The 25,025-nt window shown below is 36.0% G+C and overlaps 4 protein-coding genes and 1 long non-coding RNA gene across 9 annotated transcripts; 2 read left to right on the forward strand and 3 right to left on the reverse strand.

Annotated features, from left to right (window-relative positions):
- Positions 1 to 969: 969 nt before the first annotated feature.
- On the reverse strand, positions 970 to 1,971 carry LOC147857883 (uncharacterized). Its single transcript, XR_015530485.1, has 2 exons — positions 1,896 to 1,971; positions 970 to 1,725 (listed from the first exon to the last, which is right to left on the reverse strand). It is a non-coding gene; the product is annotated as an uncharacterized LOC147857883 (long non-coding RNA).
- Positions 1,972 to 1,977: 6 nt separating this feature from the next.
- LOC147857884 (DEAD-box ATP-dependent RNA helicase 31-like) lies at positions 1,978 to 7,305 on the reverse strand. Of its 2 annotated transcripts, none has more exons than XM_087327384.1 (10): positions 6,961 to 7,305; positions 5,365 to 5,474; positions 5,174 to 5,229; positions 4,844 to 5,065; positions 4,525 to 4,731; positions 4,322 to 4,423; positions 4,047 to 4,142; positions 3,742 to 3,960; positions 3,369 to 3,551; positions 1,978 to 2,280 (listed from the first exon to the last, which is right to left on the reverse strand). In XM_087327384.1, exons 1-10 carry the CDS (start codon positions 7,287 to 7,289, stop codon positions 2,035 to 2,037), a joined length of 1,770 nt encoding a protein of 589 aa, XP_087183510.1. In that variant the 5' UTR covers positions 7,290 to 7,305; the 3' UTR covers positions 1,978 to 2,034. The 2 variants fall into 2 exon arrangements, with proteins under 2 accessions (XP_087183510.1, XP_087183511.1); XM_087327385.1 differs by having other exon boundaries at positions 5,409 to 5,474; positions 6,961 to 7,004.
- A 1,235-nt stretch (positions 7,306 to 8,540) lies between these two features.
- Positions 8,541 to 10,933, forward strand: LOC147857885 (Polyketide cyclase / dehydrase and lipid transport protein). Its single transcript, XM_087327843.1, has 4 exons — positions 8,541 to 9,074; positions 9,584 to 9,776; positions 9,878 to 10,009; positions 10,373 to 10,933. The coding sequence occupies exons 1-4, from the start codon at positions 8,749 to 8,751 to the stop codon at positions 10,487 to 10,489; spliced, it is 768 nt and encodes a 255-aa protein (XP_087183969.1). The 5' UTR covers positions 8,541 to 8,748; the 3' UTR covers positions 10,490 to 10,933.
- Positions 10,934 to 14,410: 3,477 nt separating this feature from the next.
- On the forward strand, positions 14,411 to 19,035 carry LOC147857886 (fanconi anemia group F protein (FANCF)). 3 transcript variants are annotated; one of them, XM_087327371.1, is made up of 9 exons: positions 14,411 to 14,656; positions 15,324 to 15,422; positions 15,492 to 15,727; positions 16,934 to 17,126; positions 17,239 to 17,382; positions 17,883 to 17,986; positions 18,073 to 18,129; positions 18,520 to 18,554; positions 18,665 to 19,035. In XM_087327371.1, the coding sequence occupies exons 1-9, from the start codon at positions 14,426 to 14,428 to the stop codon at positions 18,712 to 18,714; spliced, it is 1,149 nt and encodes a 382-aa protein (XP_087183497.1). In that variant the 5' UTR covers positions 14,411 to 14,425; the 3' UTR covers positions 18,715 to 19,035. The 3 variants fall into 3 exon arrangements, with proteins under 3 accessions (XP_087183497.1, XP_087183499.1, XP_087183498.1); XM_087327373.1 differs by lacking the exon at positions 17,239 to 17,382; XM_087327372.1 differs by lacking the exon at positions 15,324 to 15,422.
- Positions 19,036 to 20,207: 1,172 nt separating this feature from the next.
- Positions 20,208 to 22,860, reverse strand: LOC147857887 (co-chaperone protein p23-2-like). Of its 2 annotated transcripts, none has more exons than XR_015530416.1 (6): positions 22,750 to 22,860; positions 22,136 to 22,322; positions 21,290 to 21,458; positions 21,107 to 21,174; positions 20,577 to 20,631; positions 20,208 to 20,489 (listed from the first exon to the last, which is right to left on the reverse strand). XR_015530416.1 is itself a non-coding variant. In XM_087326652.1 (6 exons), the coding sequence occupies exons 1-6, from the start codon at positions 22,752 to 22,754 to the stop codon at positions 20,467 to 20,469; spliced, it is 477 nt and encodes a 158-aa protein (XP_087182778.1). In that variant the 5' UTR covers positions 22,755 to 22,860; the 3' UTR covers positions 20,208 to 20,466. The 2 variants fall into 2 exon arrangements, 1 of the variants encoding a protein (XP_087182778.1); XM_087326652.1 differs by having other exon boundaries at positions 21,137 to 21,174.
- Positions 22,861 to 25,025: the final 2,165 nt, after the last annotated feature.

Here is a 25,025-nt window from a genome sequence, read left to right on the forward strand (position 1 = left end):
CTTGAGTTGTGTTGATTAGATATCGATTAGGATGCAAATAAATTAGTAGACACTCCTGGTTAACAAATCATCAACTTAACCTTTACCTCCTTGGGAGAGCTTTGTTGTCCTAAAGCTTCTCGTCATAAAGTTAGTGGACTTTGTTCTTCATCATTTTGTTGTGTAATTCTACACTCGCTTCTTGTAAATCCCCAAGCAACTTCTAGTGTTCTTGATCTAATGCCACAATCTTGGTTTATGAGGCAATCTAGGTGAGGTAAAACACACTTGTATTTTTGTTACAACCTCCATTTTGATGATAACAATTGATAAGATTCTATTTCGAACCATCAAGAGCCACAAACAAACACCATATTTAATTGGAAAAGAAAATAATAAAATGAATTTCCTTATAGGCTGAGATCAATTACAAGATTAAGCCAAAGACAAATATTGTGATATTTAGAAACTATAATAATAATTTCACATTGGATCAAATTATTTAGTGTCATCTCAAAAGTGCCACACTTGAAAAACTTGTCCCTTTCAACATAATCTTGGAAGTATATGGCAACATAAAATATCATATACTTTTTAGCCAAACAAAAAGTCTTTGTTTTATAAAAAATTGCAGACCTCTGTATAAATGTTTTGTTATACAATCAAAAATATTAGTAGAACATGCACAACTTTGAAAGTACATCTTTCACACAGTAAAATTACACATACCCTATAATACAAGCGAGATTTTGGTTATATATTGCTAGTCTTAACTAGTAAAATTACAATAATAAACATTATGGTACAATGATCAAACCAGAGCTTAAGAATTATTTGCTCCACAAACCAGAGCTCGTTTTGCAACACCCAAAGACTGTATTATGTTAAACTAGGATATGAAAACATTGACTTCAAAAGAAATTTCAACATTCCCACTAAAAATCACTTTAAAGAACCCACGGGTTGAAAACGATAACGAGAAACTTCGTCTTGCATTAAAATACCAGGATTTATAATAATGATTTAACTAGCTCTTAGAGTTCTTAAAGACAACCATACCATAAGTTTGGCCTAGAACTTAGGTGTGGGAAATGTACAAGTAGAATCTCTTGGTGTTCTAACCAATAACTTACATAGCAACGGAGAATTTCCAATCTCGAATTTTGACTACAAGAAATTTGGGTCCAAGATCTTTCAGGAAATTTTAATGCTTTTTAGAGATAAAATATCTCAGCATACAATAATGATAGAAATCAACTTTTACATACTATCGACAAATCTGATCATAACTTCTACTTTGTTCCAAGCCCATCTAGTCATGCATATCTAGAATAACACGAGCATTCTTCAGCCCATGTACATACCATCGACAAATCTGATCATAACTTCTACTTCGTTCCAAGCCCATCTAGTCATGCATTTATAGAATAACATGAGAAACCTGGACTCCATTTTACCTTGATTAGTTGGATCACGCACTCCAACGCATATATCATCAATAACTTCTTTCTTTCTATGGGTGTTTGACATTACTCCAGTTTCTCCATTCGTTATGTCTTAAGGTTGTGAACTTGAGAGGAACCAACTTCAACTATTGCAAAAAGCTCAGCCCTATTCTATAGATGTATTTGGCCTCCTGTAGATATTATTAATCTATCCATCTATCACCTCATTCCAGTCTTGGGCAGCATGCCTCAGTAAGAATTGTGCATTTGTCCTACAATCAGTCACCATTTTCTTGCGAATCTGAAAAACTGAATTATAAGCATGAGGTGCACTCAAATTTGCACACCCACATTTGCCACATTCTTTTCTTTTTAATTGAGGAATGATGAAAACGTAAAAGAATTTCATCTGTGACCACTCAAGAGAACCTACAAGAACATCAATATGAATGATGTTCACGAAAGTATTACCAGCGTGGTTGTAATTATGACCCAGTATCCTTCTCCATCAAATCAGTTGTTACTGAGACGTATGATCCTGCATTATACATCTCTGAAGAAAGGCTCATCGCTCTTCTAGTTCCATCTGAATTCTGGTCTTCATCATGTATCAAATTAACAGCTGTCCTCGAGTCTTTGTTAAACCTCGAACACCCCGCAATGCCATCTTTGAAATTATTGATTTGGGAAGAGCTGGAGGCTCATCAAATCCTATAGAAGCACTGAACTCATTGGCATGGTTGACAATCTTTTCTTTGCTTAATGGTAGGTTTGTTAAAGAAGTGTAATAACCAAGCCATGTCCGATATGCATGCCACCTCATTATTTTATCTATATTAGTTAGGGTCAAAATTATCTGCAAAATAGTAAAGAATTTAAACAATTATCATATTTGTCTCTTTACCAGGCCTTAACCCCTTTATTCAATTACACTATCTGCAAGAACTTAATACAACGCTACTTACATCTTATTCATTAAATGTTCAGTTAGAAACTCAACCTGATTCCAAAACTCAAATGTTTTCATTGTGATATGTTATTTACCCTGATATACCATCTAATACCTTTGATACAGCTCCGTAATGACTAATACAAGAATCCCAGAACATACACCAGTTTAGAATAAGCTGATTTGAAACTCAACCACATTCCAACACTCGAATGTTTTTCATTATGATATGTCATTTCAAGCACTACCCTCATATACCATCTAATACCTTTGACAAAGCTATGTAATGACTAATACAGGAATCCCAGAAGATATACCACCTAATACCTTTGACACAGCTACATAATAACTAATACAAGAATCCCAGAACCTACACCAGTTTAGAATAAGCTGATTTGAAACTCAGCCAGATTCCAACACTCGAATGTTTTTCATTATGATATGTCATTTCATGCACTATCCTCATATACCATCTAATACCTTTGACAAAGCTATGTAATGACATATACAAGAATCCCAGAAGATGCACCACAATGAAATCGTAAAATGAAAAAACCCACACTTGATGAAGCAACATGACCATCAGTAAAGAGACTAATTGAGTTTTTATGAAAACTAAATGGGACAGTAGTTCCAACGCAGATAGACAAGAAAATAAGAAAAACGAGTTGTGCATGCACTAAAAATAAAAGAAGGTTGTTATAAATTTCTCAATGCAAACTGATGTTTGCCATATAAATCTATAATATCGTACTGAAAACAGAAATCTTGAACAAGAACTTGATGGTTCGAGCTCTATGCACTTCACATTTTCTAAAGAGCCAACACGAAAAGAAAAAGCTAATTTTATTGGTTTTTGACTTACGCCAAGAGAAATCCTCCCAATATATCACTAATAGGAATAAAATACAAAAATTATCCACATAAATCTATGATATCACAATAAAAATACAGTTCTTAGATAGGATTTAACATTGAATATTCAACATACATACCTTGGCTTTAGTTAAAGCATCAATAGAAGGAGAAGAAATCAAATCTACTGACTGATTTTGGAGTGTTTCCAGGAAAAACTCCTCCCAAGGTGTCAATAATAGCAATGATTCTCCACCATTGCCACATCGACCTGTCCTCCCTATTCTACTGTTGTATATTTGGGCACATTCTGGCAAACCGACCTGGAAATGGTGTAGAAAAAAGACCTTAGCTGTTATCAAGTAAAAAATCTGAGCAATACATTTGGCTGTAGCTTAAGTGTATTAAATATCAGACAATATTATACATTGGCATTCATCAGGTCAAAAAGGAAGAGGATCTTTAAATCAAGAAGATCCGTATCAAAATGTAAAAACAGCATAGAATGTTAACCTGAACAACTAGTGTAACATTAGGGTAGTTCAATCCACGTGATGAAACATTTGATGTAAACATAACTAATGAACCATCTGAATCCCGAAAATCTTTATATGTGTGGAAACGATGCATTTGGCTTTTTTTTGAATGGATCTCCAGGCAATTTAAACCGAGCTCTTTGTAAAGAGTATACATAAACGCAGTTATCCTAGCAGTTATACAGAAGACAAGAACCTGCATGGATGTAGATAATCTTCTTATTCTGATAAGTAAAAGAGAAATTTTAAAAAATATCCTTCTGCCTTCAATTTATTCCAGACCTTGTAATTGGAGTTCAGTTCCATATGCTCCTTAATAGAAGAGTACAACAATGTCAGGTGGTCTTCAATAGGTGCGATTATGCAATGTTGCTTTACCTGCACTAAGTAATATTACAAAGTGATACATCATATCATGAAGGCATAAATAAAACTGTTCCTTTCACAAAAGTAAAAGTTTATATTTGGTTACTGAGACAAAAATCTGAGATGTCCTAAAGCCATTGCACGATACAATATCTTATTAAATTGGTGTCTATGTAGAACTTTAAATAAACCTGTGTATTTATCTTTGGGTTGTGCTGCTCAACACTGCTAGGATCAACCATATCAATGAACTGGTGAGCGCCATTTAATGCAATTTTAGTTATGCTCCTGATCTATGCAGAAAATCACACAATGAATTATTTACACCAAAAATATTCCAGTTAGTCCTACAATGATAGCCACACAACTGTTCAAATAACTCCAACCAAAATACCTCTTTTGGCATTGTTGCAGAAAAGAGCAGTGTTTGTCGAAGACGAGGTAAATATCGTAATATATCCTCAATGCAGGCTCGATATCCGATATCCAAAATATGGTCAGCTTCATCAAGGATAAGTAACTTCATATTTTCAAGCCTCTTTTTGAACCCGTCTGTCTTTTCAAGGTGATCTAATAATCGTCCTGGTGTGGTGACAAGAATCTAGACACCAATAATCAAAATGTTATACCCTTGGTTAATAACCATAAACCAAATATACATTTATAGGAAAAAACACATACTTGACACAGGTCCTTCATTACTATTTACATACCTGACATAGACTAGCCTGTAGAGCCTCCCTTTCTTTTGATATTCGGAAACCTCCAGTTAGAACTTTTAGCTTGATATCTGTGTGAAATTGTAGTAAGGTTCGAGCTTGCATGGAGATCTGAAGAGCAAGCTCTCGAGTTGGACAAATAATAAGAGAAATTATATCATTTACGATTCTTTCGTTGATAGGGGATGCCTCTAAAACTGCCTCTATTGCTGGTAGCTGCCACAAAGAAAAACAAAGAGAAGGCTAGTTCACCATAGCATCTAGAAATATTAAGCATTCTTCTAAATACAGAAAAAATATGCTTATTAATTATTGCAACCTCACCAAGAAAGCTATCGTCTTTCCTGTACCAAACTTTGATTTAACAATAGCATCAGTACCTGCAACCATACAATTGTATCACAAGCATGTTGAAAGGATTTTCCACTTTGCATGAAACATTTAAATATTTAAAGGAAATTTTCCTAATTGGCAGTGGCTATTTTCATTCACAGGTCATGATATAAAGTTTAAACCTTGTAAAATCGTTGGAAGAGTTGCTTCTTGCACAGATGTCAACCTCTCATATCCAAATACTTGATGCAACGATTTCAGTGTCAATGGTGATAGATTGAGCTCATCAAATCTGTTAAAAATAATACTAAATACTCATTAGAAAAAAGATAGAATGTCAGGATAATACACTAAAGTATTCCACCCACACAAAGTGAAATGATATTGTCTCTCAAGATATAGACCCCTGTACTCATTTCAAGGCCATGAACAGGACTACAACGGTTATTCCTCTTATAGATGAAGAGGGGATGGGACAGAAAAAAATTAAACAATGAGAAAAAGTAAATGGCAAAAAGTACATAGCATAGGGAAATGAAGCTGAATTTTGAACAATATAGCCATTGAGCAAAACCACTGGTCAACGCTGTAGTTCCTTCTAGAATCCTGACAGATAGACTTAATTCCCTTGAATGCTCAACTGCTTCTGCAATCATCTTATGAATAAGAATGGCTGTCTAATGTAAACATAAAATGCTACTCTCATTGCAAATTATTTAGGAGCATATCCACTAAAAATGGTAGTGGTAAAACCACTTTCCTGAACCCATCCAAGGTACAGTGGCCTTAAGATTTTTTAGATTTAGATAAATCACCTCGTTTTAGGTCATTAAAAATATAATAAATATGTTCACCAACACAAAGAAAAAGGAAGGTAGCCTCTAAGAATAAAATCCTTGATCTATAAAACTTATCACTGCACTAGTCGTTTTAAAGGTAGTAAAAGATCCACATAAATTCCCTTGAACACTTGGATCCTTACCGACCATTATGAAAGAGCAGACTAGGATGACGTATTATTACTAATTAGCAGTGAGAATTCCAGGAACACAGACTCTAAACGTACCCCAAAACCTAAACCTATGCCACTTTCCTGCCCTGCCCCACTAAACTATGATGTCTTCAAGATGATCAAATTCGGATATATTGCATCTTTGGAGTCCGATTCTTGTTCGAAAATGGCAGCTTCATGTAATCTAAGCTACAAGTAGTTTTCAGATTTTACTGCACTTAGATAAATCACTTCTTTTACTACGTCACTATAAACATTTTCCTGGTCAAAATTGCCATTTCCCTCCCCTATCTTCCTCCAGCACCTAAGCTAGGAGTCGTTAAAATTGATCACATTAGATAAATTGCTTCTAGAGTGCATTTTCTTGGCCCATAATGCCAGTTTCTTCCATCCACAAATGGTTATAGATCGCATTTAGACTTTTTCTATAACCAGTTTGTTGGCCAATAATGGTACTTTCTTCACTAGGAAGAGTCATCACATTTAATAATATTTAGGTATATCTCTTCCTTAGGGTCACGACTACATGTATTTTATTGGCCAATAATGGCATTTTCCTCCCCCGTCTTTCTTTTCCTTTTCGTGTTCCAATGGAATGAACACTGAAATATAACCCTTTCTTTTGGATCGTCATTATATGGATTTTGTTGGGCAAGCATGTTCTCAAAAAAGACAAACCATATCAAGGAAAAGCTAATGTTCTCGTTAATTTTTGTTCTTTTCTTTTCTTTTCCTTTCCTAATGGCATTGATAAACAGAACCTTACCTTGTGTTGGTCAAAGGCATCCTGTCACCGGAAACCTGAGCTTCACGCGAATCGAACATAACTTCTCGCTCCTCCTTCTTGGGACCAAGCAGCAGTTTTCCGATTTCGGAGACTGAGGCTTGGGCTCGAGCGACGGCTTCAGAAGAGAAGGGAACATTGGGTTGTGGGGAGGAGTGGAAACCTCTGTTCTTTCGGGTGGTTCCACCACCGAAGCTCCAGCTGAGCAGGGCTCTGCATGAATTAGGCAAGAGCCAACAACCTATCGTCTTCTCGGAGGCCATGGCGCAGCATGAAAGGCAGCTCAGAAAACCAGGACGTCTATGCGGCATACTGCTACTGCTTGCATGGATGATGATGCTTACTCTGGAAATGAATATACACATACTTACATTATTTATTACATACATTACTAAATCAATTACAGAAAAAGTAAAGAAAATTTTACCCTGAGCACACCTCCTGAATTTTCAGTAATTTACAAAAGGGTACCCCCTGCCATTTCAAATGGAAAAATGATTTGATTGAAATCCTTTATCTTGTGTGTGTGTTATGTTTCGGGTCACGAATGATGAAACTTGGTCTCTCACGGTCGATTCATGTTTGCCCGTAATTGACAGTTCTTGAAATCCTTTATCTTGTGTGTGTGTGTGTGTGTGTGTGTGTGTGTGTGTGCTATATTTCGAGTCACGAATGATGAAACTTGGTCTCTCTCGGTCGATTCATGTTTGCCCATAATTGACAGTTCTTCAAGAAGTGCCTTTTTTGTGCTTGTGTGTTCACACAGAGAACAAAACAGATTAGAAAGCAATTTCCAATTCACTTTATAAGCTCTTTCTCTCGAGGTGGGAAGCCACCCTAACAATGGATGTACTAATTTCTTTCATCAAGTTGTATGCCAGTCTTATCTATCTCTTGCTCCTTTGTGTGCTCTGAAAACTTGTTCAACACTGTCAAAACTAGGAAAAGGATCGATCATTCATGTCCATCAATCTAACTCCGCAGGGACATTACAAGCACGTAACGGGTTAAACGAGTCTCATTTATACTACTTCTCCCACTTGGTCAAGGTCCTTCTTCCCTCCATGTTCATTCATTGGAATGCATACATGCTTCTTCTCTCTTCGTCATGTCTTTACGAACGAAACTCGAGAGAGACAAAGATGCCATTTTGAGTGGATCTTCTTCTTTTTGAGGTTGGTTTGGCTGGTTGGCCCATCTACCCCCGGGATCCACTCCATTCCAAGAATTACATCAAACCAAACACATGGAAGGAGGCTGAAGGAGGAGGTCTCTGCTTTTCGCCACACCTTGGGAGCATGCAGTTTTTGACAGAAAAAGGGTGGTTGGTCTCGGTTTCCTTTGACCTTGACCGTGGGTCACACATGTTGTTGTCAGTCATATGAGACCTTGACCATTCCTTCCTTTTTCCCCTGGGGACGATCGGGTGGGTGTCCATTGGCCATCGTGTTTTGGCCTGACGGACGGACTCTAAGGGGGGGTCCCATGCCATCGATAATGAAATCAGAAGAACATTCGAAAGCATCAGTGATCACCACAACCATCTCTGTGTTTTTTTTAGGTCCCTTCTTCTCTTTGGGCTCCCACCCTTTCATTCCATGAACACGGCTCTCCATCTCTTGAAAACATCTGCACAACCCCAACCCTAACCCTAACCCTAACCCCAGCCTTAATCCCAGCTCTAATCCCCACCCCCAACCCTATCGATTACATACATAGGACGCAGAAAAGGCGGCGACAACCATTTTTTGTCTTTCCTCGCTGGGATTAATGCAACGCTCGGGGCTTCTCTTGAGGTCTTTCCTCTCGCAGAAGCCTAAGCTTCCATGGCGATTTCCTCCCTTTGATCCTTCTTTTACTTCTGAGCAGATCGTCTCTTCTCGACAATCTAAACGCTTGGATCGCTCCAATGCTCGCTCAGATCATATTCTGTGCAGAAATGAATCGAAAGGAGAGATATTTAGATCGTCTTCTGTGGGATCCATCGTATCTTCTGAGTACTGCTTGAAGTCTCAACGATGCAGTTTTCTGAGCTTTGGGGATGGTGATGAAGATAGTGGTTTGTCTAAAGAACACGAGGAAACTCGAATTATAGGGTAAGTCTACTATTTCTATTGTTTCTGTAAAGAAACATTGGTGAATTTGGTCAAAATGTTTCCATTATTTCATGGATTTCCATTAGGACAGCCAAGCTCCAATTTCCATCCATTTTACTGTGCTTGTGTCTGATTTCATAGGGAAAGTGTCAGTGTTTCTTCAAATTATTATTTTTGATGACTGCTTATGAACGTAAATATTCTGGTTCACTCCATTTTGCTGTGATATTGTCTGTTCCAATTAGCAAATGTCTATATTTTCTCAATATGTTTTTCATCTTTCTTGCCATCCATGTTATTGTGATTGTGAATGATTTCATAAAGACTCACTGGTATATTTTCAATATATTTTCTATCTTTAATGTGTTATTACTGTGAATTAATTTTGTCCAATTCAATCCATTTTACATCGATTGTGTCGGTTTTCACAAAATAAAAATCTATGAAGAGAGGGAGGGACATAGAGTGAGGAAGGAGGAGAGGAGGGAGAGACCACTGTGATGTAACAGGTATTCCCCGGAGCAACTATTCTCAGTGGTGGCAGCAGTGGATTTATATCAAGATTTTGTACCTTGGTGTCAGAAATCAACTATTTTGTGGCAGAAAGAAACAGCACTGGATGCGGAACTTGAGATAGGTTTCAAGTTCCTTGTTGAACGATATGTATCACATGTGGAGTTAAAGCGGCCGACTTTAATCAAGGTACACTGGTGAGGACTGAAAATTTTCTTTTGAGGTATCATCAAGACTATTTTATTTGAAAATTCCTTTTTCATCTTAATAAGAAAATCCATTCTTTTCAGACATCGGTATCAAAAAGCAATATTTTTGAGTACTTGACGAATACTTGGGAATTTAAACCAGGCCCAGTACCTGGTTCATGCAATCTCCATTTTTCAGTCAGCTTCCAATTCCGTTCTCCATTGTATCGACAGGTAGAGGTGGAAGTTTTATGGTTATTCACAAGTTTGTATTCAATGTAGTTAGAGTCATGTCCAATTATGGTTAGATAGCATTCGACAAGAAATACTAAGACTCTTAAAATCCAGTCTCCCATACCATAAAGAGGGTATAGGAGAATTCTGGTTGCCTGATGGTCTTGAAAACTTTTATGGTTTTGAGAATTCAAGTTTTCAAGAGTTTAGAAGCTTTAGAGCAAATAATTCTCCACAAACTTGTTAACAATACAAAAATAACATTAGACAACATTTTAAAGAATTTTAAAAAATTTTAAGATAAAGCTATGTGGGATGTGAAAGAACTGAAGCTAACATTGACATTTCATTGAAAACACTCAGGTGGCAGGCATGTTTTTCGAAGAGGTTGTAGCGCGACTTGTAGGCTCTTTTGAAGGGCGTTGTAAAACGGTTTATGGTCCTAGTGTGAAGGTTCTTGAAGACGCACAAACTGCTTAAAGGAAGCAAAATGAAGATTTTGTAGGATATTAATATTCTTTTCCAGTGACATTAATATTCACTGTAGTATCCATTGATTTTTGATCACTTGGATCTAAGTGCATTCTGACACTATAGTAAGATCCATGGCTATACAAATGGAGAAATAGCCTCAGTTTATAGAAAATAATGGCAAAGGGAAAGCATCAGTCACAAGAAATATATGGTTCTTTCAGCTTTCGATGTTTTGAAGGCTTTGCAATTCATGTGGCATATTGGACTATGTTTCAGCTTTTACAATTGATCTTTGCCATGTGTTTTAAGGTACCTTGGAATTGGCCCAAGATTTGAAATGTTGCTATTGAAGTGACCTCAGATGTAGTAGAAGCAAGGAGATCAATTGTGCATATATTTTATTTTCTACATAGTAATAAAATTGCATCACGGAACTCCATTTCAAAATTATTCTATTGAATAATTGAGGTAACATATTTTCTATAAACGTGGTTGATACTTTACGTTGCTGTATATGGAAGCTGAGATTGGCAGCCATTCAAAATTTCTGTTGAATAATTGAGGTAACATATTTTTCTATTAATGGGCTGATACTTGACATTGCCATATGTGGGAACTGAGATTGGGAGTCGGGACCCAGTTCAAAACGATTTAAAATCAGTCAAGGCATGCTCTCTAAATGAGGTAGTACATCAACTTTCATGTACCATTTGTGGAACCAAAAGAGGGTAGAGGTTTCAATAAATTTGGCTTAAAGATCAATTGCCCAAACTGGTAGCTAGATAAGGGATGTTGAAACTACCAACATGCCTCATCTACACTACCAACAAAGAGCATGAATGCAACTTTCTTGTATACTTTAAGCCTTCTGTCTGGTTGTGAGCCTTTGTTTTGTTAATAGGTTGGTTTTCAGATTATTTGAATATAAAAGGTAACTCTCAACTGTATTAATGGAAATTGTATTGACATTTCCTTCTATGAAAATCTGTTGTGTTTGTTTTTGGATTTTCTAAAACCAAAAAGAAATTTGTAGGTACTAACTGCATTTATGATTGAATAGTTTCTTTTTCAAGGATTTGCTTTTTTTGTTATGACCAAGCAAATTAAATAGATTATGCTTCTTTTCATACATCGTATCAACATCAAAGAATGGTCAGGAGAAGGAAGAGGCAATACTATCAAATGCAAGAAATGAAGAATACACATGCACACAAATGCCTACCAAAGCAACTCAAGGGTAAAAGGGAAGATATAATTGGAAAAACCAAAGATGAGATGAAACAATATGCATGATGGGATAATGCCTATGACGTTGAGTATTGAAACACCATTTAATTATTGTGTATATATTGAGGATGTTAATAGAGGATCCAAAAAGATGTCTAATGACAATGTGGTGGATGCAACTTTAATAATAAGTGAGTTCTTAAAGTGGACAAGATTGCAAAATCATCCATGGGTTGCAACTATCATGGATCGAGCTATCAAGGTATCAAGCAAGGTTTTCTAGAAGATTGGCTCATGAATTGGATTAAACCAATCCATAAATGGGGATATAAAAATTTGATATCCAACTATTGCATTATTATGGTCAACTCATTTATGACCAAGTTAAATAACGCTAACTATGGAACAAAAGATTAGCTCATGGGTTGAACATAATCACAAATGAGCACTCAGTCAAGCGGGCTTTAGACCAAAATATTCAACTATCGATAATGTGGAAATATTAAGAGTTATTATGGGATAAAGTCAACTTCAACAGAAAACGCTATATTGTTGTTTTGTGGACGTCAAGAAAGCCTTCAACATTATAGTAGGGAGTAAGCTTTGGAAAAGAATAATAGAGATCCTAATGTCATTACACTATAGAGCAGTTGTTGTAGCATTACGATATGAGCAAGCAAGGTGCGAATTGAAAAATGGATGGTGGTTTCTCTAAATACTTTTTTATCAACATGGGGGTCAAGCAAGGGTGTCCACACTCTCTCGCATTATTTGGTCTATGCCTCGGTAAACTTAAATAGGAAACAACTCTGCAAAAGGAGAAGGATTGAACCCAAAACTCATGCATGAGTTTAGTTTCATATTCATATATGTCAATGATGTTGGTTTATTCTATTCTCAAATATGTTGGATAATATGCAATAGTTGTATTCGACACAAACGATCAAAGCAATGGGCTAATTGTTAAGGTGGACCAAAAGAAATGCGTGGCAATAAAAGTAATACAACCAACACACTACCCCACTTTTACATACAAGGGAGAACCAATACAATTGATGCAAAGCTTCGTATATGTTGGTATTAATGTCATGTTGACATATATTGGAATGTATGTTATGAGTCTTAATCAAGTGGGTTAGAATAGTTATTATATGTTTGTGATCAATGCAATCGAAGATACTCGAGGTAGGGAAGTGAGATTGGTGCTATTTAATGTTGTGGTGTTCCAATTATTGCCTTACTCCATGGAATGAAAGAAAGAAAATCCATATATTGTTCTTATGTAGACAATTGGGGTAAAGTACTCAAGATCTTATCTTGTCATGCTATTAAAAGGTGCTTGGCTCATTGAGGTTTTAAGAATGCAAATAGTACACACATCTATTGCAAAAGTCAAGAATATGCATGATCATAGATTGCCAAAACAAGCTTGGGAGCAAAATCCTCTCATGTTGTACAGTTGTTGGGTGTTGACATTATGAAATGGTTTATGATAGTAAAAATATCTATTGGAGCTCTACGGTGATGCTATGAAGTATGTGATCAACGAGGATAGATTACTACGTAAAAATATCTATTAGACCAAAATCCTCTCATGTTGTTACATGCTTGACATTGTGAAATGGTTTAAGATAGTAAAATATCTATTGGAGCTCTAAGGGTGATGCTATGAAGTATGTGATCATCGAGTATAGATTACAAGAGACACTAAGGATGAAGTCTAATGATGCTAAAATATCAAAATTGGAATGTGAATTGTGAACATTAACCTCGAATATTGTCCCCAGTACAAGTAAAAATGGCAAAACATATTGAATTGCATATCACTATGCCCATGACCCTTGGCTCTCAGGAATCTTTAACACTTCTTCGAACTTGCTCACACAAGTTCAATGTTGAGGTAGCATCGTGGCATTATCATCTAAATCTAAAGATATGCAATGGAAACTTATTGGAGGATGATTTGGGTTTAAATTTGCATTCTTCATAAAGCACAATCACAGATTTAGTTAGAGATCATGTTTGACATAAAATCCTTTTTAGGATTAGATATGTATAGCTGTGAGATGGTTCACTTTAGGTGTAACCACCAACATGAGTGAAGAAGTACTAAAAAGAAAAATTCTAGAGAAAGAAACTCGAAAAATGGTTAAAGTATTGCCACTATCTTTTATGTTGCATCATATATGCTTACCATTGCCAACAAGCTTTCTCATGGCGAAGATTGTTATGCAGGGGGAAATCCATATAATCACATTCATGACAAGTAAGAACCATGGGGGGAATATCAATCCCTGAGGATTTTGATATTCCTTTAAACGATCCAATGTTCTTAGTATTTCCTCAAATGCATTGGTCTAGACCCCCTTTGGAGCAATTGCAACTGCTATTTGAGCTATATTCCACATGACCCTCATCTTTTACCACTCATGCATGCTTTCACATATTGTGTTATTGTGGCTGGAAAGCTCAGTGTTCAATCTCTTAAATTGAGGGTTCGCCGATGTCGAATGTGTTGGCCATGCGACAAAACCCGGAAACGATCGGAGCCTGAACTTATCCTTATGTTTCCTTGATGCCCTTCAAATAGCTAGCACATATGTGTGTGCTCTTTTTAGGTAGGGTTAAGTGAGGGGTATCCGGGGAAATAAAGTAAAACCCACAAGTATTTCAATGTCTTTTTGAATACAGCCCTTTTCATTTGGGCAAATTGACATGGAGGAGAATGAGGAAGCAGAAGAAGAAGAAGAAGAAGAAGAAGAAGAAGAAGAGCAGAAAGAGTCTTGGTCTCATCCAGATGTTACACTGCCTCACTTGCTATCTCTCTCTCAAGCTTACCTGGATATATTGTGTCTTGCTTCAGGTTTTCAGTCCACAGGTTCGCCTGCTCTATGGAGACCTCAAGACGTCAAAAGAGCTCTTGGATGGGCTTCTCTTCTACAACAGGTTATTTTCTATTGTATTCTCTTGATAAGATCAAAGTTTTACCTACGCATGCGTTTTTTTGTTGGTTTATTTATATACATAGTTCTTTCGATTATATATGCATATTTCGATTGTTTGCTTTAATATAACATTTATATTTTTCGATTATCTATTATTATTATTATCATTAGTTTTCGATTTTTTTCCATCTGATTATATTTGATAATCTGTGTCTTGGTTCTTATTGGCTATTGTGGCGGTGTCTTCACCAGATTACTTCACTATTGGGTTTCTATTATGGAGAATTCACAAGAGTGATCTTTGGTGATTTGGTTTATATGTAATGTGTCTTGGAAAACATGCGTATTTAGTAACTCTATCATGGAAATTAAAGGTATCATAAAGGTATCTCTTGGAAAGCATGTATGTTGATTAGTTCTGTTATGGCAATTTGGTGGAGAATTTGAAGCATATATCGAATCTCCGTTCTCTTGGATGATTTATTCATCTTCCATATTTATTGTGAGATGCAACTAGATGTGAAAGTTCATGCGTGCACACTTATTTACAAAGGCTGATTACTGCACTAAATTTTTTTAATCATGTAGTGTTTGGATTAATTTAAGACAGTGGAAAAACAGACTTTAAGAGGGAAAATGTTAAAAAAATTTCTTTTATGTTTTTCTAGATTATGAAGAAAATTCCTGCCTCAAAGGAGGGGAATGCATTTAAGCATACCCTGGATCTGGCTCTTGAAGAGAAGATGCACGCAGATCCAATTCCAGAGGTGTGAACAGAGAATGTAGTCCATATATCTCTTGAGAAACACTTCTAATTGTATGTGGGTGGCGTGTAGGGATTACCAAAGCTAACTTCGGAAGTTCTTGCTGAAGCAAAGCAAGTTTTTATATGTACAATGATTCAATGTCTTGGATATGATGGTGGACAGATTGAGTCTCTTATTGCTGCCACTTCTAATGAGGAGACTGATTGGACAGCTGTTTTACAAAACATAAGGAAACGACATCAGGTTATAAATAACACAAAATCCTTGGTGAACGCAATACATTTGGCAGCCCCAATGCTAAATAGGTGGCATTTTCTAGTTTTACTCTACCATTTTCTGACTGTATGTTTGGGGAGATTTTAGCTTTTCAAATAACAGCTGAAGGCATATTGCACTCTTTCCTAATGATAAGATAACGTGACTTGAGGATGTTGCTGTCCTAAAGGACATTGTATACAGTGAAACTTATGATTAGCTAGAAATACTGATATCCTAGACCAGGTATAATATGCTAAAGGCAATTACACCCCAGAAGTTATGGAATTAGGAAGGAACCTAATTGCATTAAGTGCCCTTATTTTTGGGAGTTAGATGCGCATTATGTGCCCTCATTTTTGGGAGTTAGTTGGGAGGTATATTTCCTTTAGGTAGTTGAATTGCTCCATCAGATGCTAGAGGTTCTTATGGTTTATGCCAAGTACTTATTATAATTTGTAATTTTGTAGAAGGGTGAATAATGGTTTTTGAAGGGATTGATATACAAAGCCTTTTTAGTAAAGGTTTCGACATGGAACCAAGCCATAGAATGTGACTTGCAAGATGCTACCCTTTCCTGAAGGACATGCTTCCAAGTCCTTCCTCTCAAGGGAGACCTTAGGAACAAATTATTAGCTCTTCCTGAAGAACATTGTTTCTGGCCACTCTTCGAGTGAAGCCTAGAATGATCAAAATGCAGAGGTCATAAGTTCGCAAAGTGGGGTGGAGAATGTTGGGCACACCTTCTAATTCAATCAGATGAAGAATGAGGGTTGCCCTAGCAAGTGTTTCTGGGGAATCTCTGTTGCTGCCCAACCTTGACAAAATGAAATAACTGACAAGTTGTTTGAGCTGGCAGCTGGGGGTTACCTCTGCTGAAACACCAACAAGAAGCCATGTACAAACAGTTGCAAGAAGTACATGGCTAACTATGAATGCTCTATTGGCAGGTCAAGCTCTGGAAGGTCAACTCTTGTCATGAATTTTAATTTGCTAGAGGAAAGCACAGTGAATAATATAATAACTGGGATTCTAGAAGATATGTACGCAAGAAAATATTCTAATAATATTTTGAAATTGTGTGTTTTCGGCCGTCTGGCATTGTTCCATTCTTGCACCTATGTTATCCTTCATCAATACATAATATGACTATTGTGTTGATAAAAAGATGAAACTTGGCATCTTATCCTGAAATTTGTGGTTTTTTCATATGCTAAGATGTTACAAGGATTTAATTGGAAGGCAATTTTTTGTAGTATCTTGGCAAACTATCACATGCCTTGCTGCCAGCAATGGAGGAAACGAGCTTTAACATATCTTTTGGATGAGAAAACCTTGTACAAACTTGCAGGCGCAAATCTTATCTTCAACTCTAGTAGCATGAAGTGGAAAACCAGTTTTCAAAAACTTATGGATAAGGGAAACAGAGCTAAAGTGAACCAAATTGTTGTAAGTTCTTCTATATTGTGTATGTTAGTGTCAGTCTATCATTCCAACTACTATTATTGTCCTATCCTTCTGGCCAATTTTTTGTTATATTTACCATGGGTACTACTTTTAGGAGCTATGCTGTTTACAATTGTCACGTGATAAGCGGAATAAAATTATTACGAAGCTCATGGAACCATGTGAATGTATTTCTTGTTCAAGAGACGCACTAAGTCTTTGGCACTCTACTAAGAACCTTCAAGTATTTGAATTAGAGGTGAGTTCCACCAGTGTGTTTTCTGAGATGTAGATTATCTGTATAGCAATGTGTCTTTTAAGGAATAGTTTTGCATGAGAAATGGGCACTCCAGGTATTGTCTTTTGGCTAGTTTGATAATTGTATATCCATCAAGCTCTTAAAAGCCAAGGGTCAAATGCAGATGTATACTTCATTGATGTTTATAACACTCACAGGTCCTATGAAATGGTATGGTTCATTCTCAGCTATTTCAATCTCTTGACGTGATGCATTCATTTAGAAAGGATCTTATTTTATATCACACAGATTAGAGCTTAAATAATGTTTTTTCTGTACATAAGGATACCTTATAAATCTTGTTCCATTTACTCTTGAATTTTTGCTGTAAATGTTACTGGTTTATAAAACTTCTTCTTTACATCAATGTTTCTCTTTTTTAGGGATAGTACATAATAACATTTTGCTTTTTGTTTGACAGTACTAACTAATCATGTGTTTTATTCTCATTTAATGTTTAGGAAACAGATGATATCAATGCCTATTTGAGTAAATTACTTAATGAAGAAGAAAGAACGTGGTGGAATATACCTCCTATTCTCATAGCATCCACCTTATCGAAAGGGTTAGAAGAAAGCTTTATATTGTTAACTTCAATATCACAAAATTTGAGGTGATTATTCATGATAAAGTGATCCCTGTTGTATTCAGAACCCATTGCTTCAGCTGTTATGCTGCGGATCTGTACAGACACATGGAGATAGAAAGGTATATGCATGTCATTATCTTATATAAAAATAATACTAAACGTCTGTGGATGCCATTTTATTATGTAAAATGACAAGGATAGTTAGTATCCTGAGACATACTGGGAGTATATTTGATGAGCGTAGGTCTAAAAATTACTTTCAAATCCTTCATTCATTTGGTCTTCAACTGATTAGTTGCATACTAGGCTACAGTAAAGGTTTTGGTTTGGATGAGGATTGTGTTAGGATTAATGTTCAACTTTATGTTAGGATCGTGTTAGGATTAGGATTCAGGGTTAGGTTTAGAATTGATGATTCAGCTTTCCCTGAACGGTGATTGTCTCTATGTACAAAAACTTGTTTTTGGTCCAAAAATAAATGAAGCGTAATCACAATTTTCTTTCTACAGGCATGTGGAGAGATCTTTAGATAACTGTGGTACAGGCAAGTCTTATTTTTTCAGTTTACTACCCGAAATCTAATATACACGTATATGTATGTGTAAATAAATATATTCTACTTATGGTTGATAAAAAAAGTTGTTCACCATGCAGGTGATATTTACGAAAGAATTTGGTGCCTTCAATTTCTGCAGTCAGTGTGAAGAAACTTTACGATTGATGGTTTGAATCTCTTAAAATGTGTATCATCCCAGAGTATTCAGTAGCACATGAATGACAAAGATGATAATTAATTAGCATGGTTCAGTTTATTCTACGGATTTATTATATGTGAACCAATTTGTCTACTATGTCTTTATTTGTGCAAACTGCAGAAAGTTTGTGCACATGGTTTTTTGATTTCAAGAAAATTTGGTTCGTCCTGTGGACTATATTAAGCTCAATATATAGCGGACTAACAAGCGTATGGCAATAAATATGCAATGATTCATTTTAATGTAGAATATTTGGTTCAAAGTGGAACATTAAGCTTGATGTGTGGTCACTGGTGAGCAACAAGCTTGAGGCTGACAAATATTTAATAATTCATTATATGCAATGATTCATTTTAATGTAGAATATTTGGTTCAAAGTGGAACATTAAGCTTGATGTGTGGTCACTGGTGAGCAATAAGCTTGAGGCTGCACAAATATTTAATAATTCATTTTCTTCTATAGGTTTATATAGTCGCAACAAAGAAATTGAATTCTAAACAAACGTTGAAACAATAAACATTGAAAAAATGCAAAGTACAATCAAAATGGTGACTTTAATCATATGAAACTCAATTGTTGTTTTGATTATAAGAGTGCAAGTGATACTATTTTTTGGAAAGTTCTATATCCTGTTTCTTCCAACAAGAGACGGTTTAATCAATAATTTCACCTCTTAATCAATAATTTCACCTCTACTACTATGGTTAAATATGAATTAGCTCTACATCTATCATTTTTGCGAAAGACGGTTTAATCATAATTTCACCTCTACAGGTATCGTTGAGGGGAAATTTCAACTCCTGCAATAAGAGCTTGATCTACCTTTACTTACTGAAGCCTTCAAGTTTCTCATTTAGAAAAGCTTTCATTCTCAAAGCTCATCAGAGCACCTACTAACAAAGCTTCAAGGTATTAAAATATCAAATATTTCCTGCTGCAAAACATAATAAATTTGAATTCCTGAAGAAAATCACAAAAGGCTCAAACCTAGAAAAGAATCATCATAAATTAACCTATCCCCTTAAGTTACTGCAAACCTTCAAATTTTTTCATTTCAGAAGGTTTTCTTCCTCAAAGCTCAGTTGAGCATTCTAGTAACGAAGCATCATTTAGACAATAAAAGCTTCAAGATCTTAAAATATCAAACATTTACATGTGCAACACATAATCAATTGATTTCCTAAGCTATCATCATAATCATGAAGGGTAAAAAATTAATCAATCCCCTAATGTTACTGAAAGCCTTCAAAAAAATTCATTTCAAAAGGTTTTCTTTCTCAAAGCTCAGTTGAGTATCTAGTATCGAAGCATCATTTGGACAATAAAAACTGCACGATCTTAAAATATCTAACATTTACAGGTGCAACGCATAACCTATTGATTTCCTATGCCATGATCACAAAAGAAGGTTCAAACTTCAAACCTAAATAAAATCATCATAATCATGAAAAAAAGGCTCAAAATTAATTGACTGCCTTACGTGGATGTGCAAGAATCATAAATGACAAAAAAGGCTCTTACATGCAGACTTTTAATAGAATCTGAAATATTTGCATAGTTCCTAGCCTAGACTTGTGTTAAATATACTGCATCGTCATTCTGTAGGCATAAATACAATCTAGCTAATTTCTGGTTGTCCCACTGTAGTAGCTACAAAATACAATACAAACTCTACAGTTATATAAAGGATGGTTTTAACCTCATTTTTGCAAGTCTGGAAGATCTGCATAGAAGAAAAAACCCCACTTTTTGTTAACAATCATACAGTGATCTTAAGCTTATGAAAGTAAAATACCGTCTGTATACTCACAAAGCATCCCTTCATCATCACTTTCATCTTCTTCATCTCCACTTTGCTTTTGATTCTGCAAATTCAGGAAGTAAATACACCATTTAGTCTAATAACTCTACAAACCACCATGTAGATCCACATCCCAAATGTATACATAGATATAGCATCCTATAGGCTCCCAGAACACATACACACATATACATACATACATATAACGTATATATAAAGTAGATAAATATGCAAGTATATCCATGTTTATATATATATGCAAGTATACCCATGTTTTTTTTACACATATAAAAGTGTATCATCTAGAGAGAGTTATGGATTGAATTGAGAAAGGGTGTGTTTTACGAATTCTACATTTTTTAAATAGGCTACAAATAGATGTGACATACATGGAATATGTACCAAAACCCCAAGTAATAATACATATATGTGTGTGGTACATCATGCATGTATAGACGCATGTACGTATGCATAGATGGATGCATGAATGCATACATATATGTAATGTATAGCATCCATCAAAAAGCTAGAGCACTGACATGAGAGATATGGAGCAGATATCCTCATACCGCGAAATCATCCATGCCGCTAAAATCAAAGTTGTCAACTGCATTGATGTAGTCCAGCATCAAATGCAAAACATCACCCAAGTCAAAACTAGTGTAATAAATTCGAAATAGCTTTGCTTTACTTAACTTGTATTTATTACATTTGACACTTACATTTGGACCCCTCAGTCTCTTCTTCATCTTCGTCAACCCATCTGTTCCAATCAACTTTCACAAATGGAGGTGGCTTTCCTTCACTCTTAAGCAACCGTTTCCACCATCCCTTCTCTTGCTTTTGGATAATGCAGATGATTTGCCTCAGACCAACATTGATTTTACTCGCCTACACACAAAAATGGAAAGAGCCTGAGATCCTTGTCTTTTACATGTTTCATTGAATTGATCATGTTGGTTATGTTAAATGTATGATTAGGAAATTGTCACCCTTAAGAAAAATCCATGTTAAAAAACAAATCTCATCATATAAAAATAAACACCCATGGAACATCAATGCATTTTATTAAGTACAAATCTCATGTTCTCATTAATCATTGATGAAAAATGTTTTTCTTAAATGAAATACAAAGGTAGACATGTACCCCTTCACTAACTTTGACTAAAATATCATCTTGATTTCATGTCCTTAGTATTGATGAGTAAAGTTTAATCCTTTTAATGAATTACACAGATTCCAATCAATGGCCCGAACAAAATACATGTTTCCCATACCTCAAGATTCACTTTTGTGCAAAGTTTCGAGCTTGATTTTGATTTTGAATAGGTCATTGATCATTCGATGAATCAAATTTCTTAATTATTTAATGTGATACACTTTCAAATTATGATCCTAAAATAAGATATATTCATCATACCTTGACATCCCCTTTGCTGAGAAGTTCAAGCTCTATTTTGAATAGGCCATCAATCATTGATGAATCAAGTTTGTATATGTTTTGAATCGAGTTAGCATATTTTTTATTTCAACGAAATACAATATTTTCAATTATTTATCATGCATACCTCAACATCCACTTTGTCAAGAAGCTCCAGCTCAATTTCGAATAGGTCATCACTTGATCCAGCTTGAGCAGAGAAGATGAACTTCCCATCAGGTTCAAGCTTCACTTTTGGGTCTTTTGCATCAGGTAATTCAATGGTGATGAAGATTTGCTCAGATCTTTGAGCCCACACAATTTCTGGATGCCGCCTGCAATCACGGTCATCCACTTATAAAGCATCAAAACAGGTCGTGGGATTTAGTATGAGAGTTTAGAGTTTTGGGTTTAGATAAAGCAAAAAACTGGAGAATGATGTTCAGCGTTTACGGAAAAAAAAACACTCAAAGAAGGTTTTGACTTTAGAGCTTAGGGTTCAGATAAAGAAAAAAAAAGGTGGAAACACTGTTTAGGGCATACAGAAAGCAAAAACAGGGAGCCATTATTGGGGGTTTAGACAAATCCACATACACAGGGAGTTTTAAAAAAACCCTAATCAAAACTTACAACGTTGAAAGGGTTTAGAAAAAACTTACAATGTTTAAAAAACCGTGAATTTACCCAAGCGTGTAGTGTTTAAGAAACCCTAGTTCAACCAAGCGCTTGAATTGGCTTTGCAAAAATGCATGCAATACTTACACCATAGTTGCTGAAGCAGACGCAGGAGGAGGAGGAAGACAGGCGGTGAGGAAAACACGGAAGGACTTTTGGAACCTTGGAAGTATGTATGTACAGAAACCCCTGATTCCTGAACCTGAGCTAATAATTTAGCACCGACTAAATCTTTGAAATCTTCGGTCTACAAAGCATATAATCTGTATATGCTTCCAGTTATGACAAAAAAAACCTCCCAATGAAGGAATGAAAAGGATGGCTCATGTAGCTATGGATGGATTCCTCCACTAAATTCCCCACCATACATACATATACATACATACATATATATATATATATTTCTTCACGATTATTTTCCGAAACTCCATCGGACGATCGCTACGGAATTCGGCCATTTAAGTTTAATATTCAGCCCATCCCATCCAACCCTGTCAACGAACATCATATACTGAAACTTAGCCATGGTTACTAGAAGTATGCTTTGTGGCTAAACTGAGCACCATGGACATTCCCAATTCGGATGGACAAAGGGGAGACACATTTCTTTGCATTTGTGGAGAGAGAGAGAGAGAGAGAGAGAGAGAGAGAGAGAGAGAGAGATGAGAAACCTATACTTTTTAACGCTTGTAGTAGGTTTGGACATGGTGTGTCCAACTTGGAAAATTTATCTTGTGGGAGCACTGGTGTTTGGGCATGTGGGAGGATTTGGCCCTTTGAAACATATGTGTATTTAAGGACACGTTTTTCTGAGAGAAGGGTGTTTACTAGAGTGTTGTTACAATGGGTTAGAACTTTATGTGTGTGCAATGGTGGTCTAATATTGGACAAGATATCCTAGGTTTGTTTGCTTTGGACACGTTGTCCCGTGGACATGTCCAATGTGTATCTATCTTGGTGTCCAATCCTTATGTATGAACCCATGTGTCATTTATGTGTTGTAAAAGAATACAATGGAATGCCATATGTGACTTCAACATGAGATGTTACCAAAATGGCAAGTAACAAGATTGGTCCTACCTACCCAATAATATACATGAAGGTTAAGTGCTCTACTATTTATTTAAAGGTCTTCCTACTCCACACATTGTCTATTACGAGTGGTGATTTGTTGATGTTCTTCCTCAAGCATCCCTACTAGGTCCCTTTACCTAATATTGTTTGTGTGCACGTCTTTCGTAACTAGAACCCAACTAGTGATGGGGCCACTTGGTAATCCAAGGCTTTTAATATCCTATATTATGCAGAATAGTATTTGATGTTATTTGCGCAAGATTGGTCTTTCTAAGCTAAAATTACTAGTCACTACGAAATGAACAACACTATGGCATGCCAAGGGACAACGTAATTACAAGAACAAATTGGTAAATAAATGTATTACCTCAGGGCCAGAAAGAATACCACGTTGTCATCAAGCTTATGGTTGTCAATGGTCATGACTAGTGCCTAGTTACTGAAGGTTGATAGCTTCAGTTTTTTAGGTGTAACTCTCTCGAGACCTATAATACTCTACACTACAATGGTTGAGATAACAAGCAACCATACACTCCTTAGGGCATGTGTGTGTTAATGACCATCATTGACTTAATGAATGGGAAACAAATTTGCGTTCAATGAGGTAGATACTTTAGATATCCCACACTATCTTATGATTGATAAATTAATCCTAACGTCCATGTGCACTTACACATCAATAAAAACAACGCCCCATTTGCAACTATATTGATCAATTCTCATATGATTAAGTAGCTAAATTTATGTACCTCCCATCTACACTTAGACATCAGTACATACCACCCCCCCTTCTCATATGTGTTTATTGATTATCATATGATTAAGTAGTGTTATTATCATTATAAACTTCCATTTCTAGCAATTAAAGTTCTTGTCTTTGGTACTCCCTCTCTCTCCCTCTAGGGGTTCAAGGAAGTGGGTCGTTCTCTTGCCATGTAAGTTGTTCCCCCCAATGATACATGAAGCATCGTCTCTTGCATCTACTTTTTCCGAGGAAACTTGCTTGGGATGGGCGTTTCCCAATCTCCTAGTCACTCCATGATGTGGATCACATCCTCCAAGCTCACTGGTTCAAGCTTCTCCACTTCCTTTCTCAATGATGGTTGCAATCCAAAAAGGAAACTATGTGTCTTGTCAAAATCATCCATGTTGGTGATTTGCAACATAATTATTTTATAGTTAGAAATATGTTCCTTGAGTTTCCCAAATTCTCACATTAAATATTTCCATTCATCTGTGAGTTTATATGACTCGTCAGGTGGGATGGAGTCTCGATGGAGTACTCTCGC

Source organism: Azolla caroliniana, unplaced genomic scaffold (assembly GCF_043228905.1).
Source record: "Azolla caroliniana isolate FFs.n. ecotype wild unplaced genomic scaffold, voAzoCaro1.0.p SCAF_11, whole genome shotgun sequence".
In the NCBI taxonomy this organism is placed as follows: Eukaryota; Viridiplantae; Streptophyta; class Polypodiopsida; order Salviniales; family Salviniaceae; genus Azolla; species Azolla caroliniana.

Bases quoted from the DNA above. Each gene is read 5' to 3' on its own strand.
- LOC147857884 (XM_087327384.1), bottom strand. From the start codon at position 7,289: ATGCCGCATAGACGTCCTGGTTTTCTGAGCTGCCTTTCATGCTGCGCC. The intron at 5,066-5,173 runs GTGAGGTTGCAA...TCTTTGTGGCAG, and splicing joins GAAAGACGATAGCTTTCTTG to CTACCAGCAATAGAGGCAGT. The intron at 4,143-4,321 runs GTTTATTTAAAG...TACTTAGTGCAG, and splicing joins ACCCAAAGATAAATACACAG to GTAAAGCAACATTGCATAAT.
- LOC147857885 (XM_087327843.1), top strand. From the start codon at position 8,749: ATGCAACGCTCGGGGCTTCTCTTGAGGTCTTTCCTCTCGCAGAAGCCT. The intron at 9,075-9,583 runs GTAAGTCTACTA...GTGATGTAACAG, and splicing joins GAGGAAACTCGAATTATAGG to GTATTCCCCGGAGCAACTAT. The intron at 9,777-9,877 runs GTACACTGGTGA...CATTCTTTTCAG, and splicing joins AGCGGCCGACTTTAATCAAG to ACATCGGTATCAAAAAGCAA.
- LOC147857886 (XM_087327371.1), top strand. From the start codon at position 14,426: ATGGAGGAGAATGAGGAAGCAGAAGAAGAAGAAGAAGAAGAAGAAGAA. The intron at 17,127-17,238 runs GTAAGTTCTTCT...TACTACTTTTAG, and splicing joins CTAAAGTGAACCAAATTGTT to GAGCTATGCTGTTTACAATT. The intron at 18,555-18,664 runs GCAAGTCTTATT...TTCACCATGCAG, and splicing joins TTTAGATAACTGTGGTACAG to GTGATATTTACGAAAGAATT.
- LOC147857887 (XM_087326652.1), bottom strand. The intron at 21,459-22,135 runs GTATGCATGATA...TTTTGTGTGTAG, and splicing joins TTGACAAAGTGGATGTTGAG to GCGAGTAAAATCAATGTTGG. The intron at 20,632-21,136 runs GTATGAGGATAT...CTGAATTTGCAG, and splicing joins GCGGCATGGATGATTTCGCG to AATCAAAAGCAAAGTGGAGA.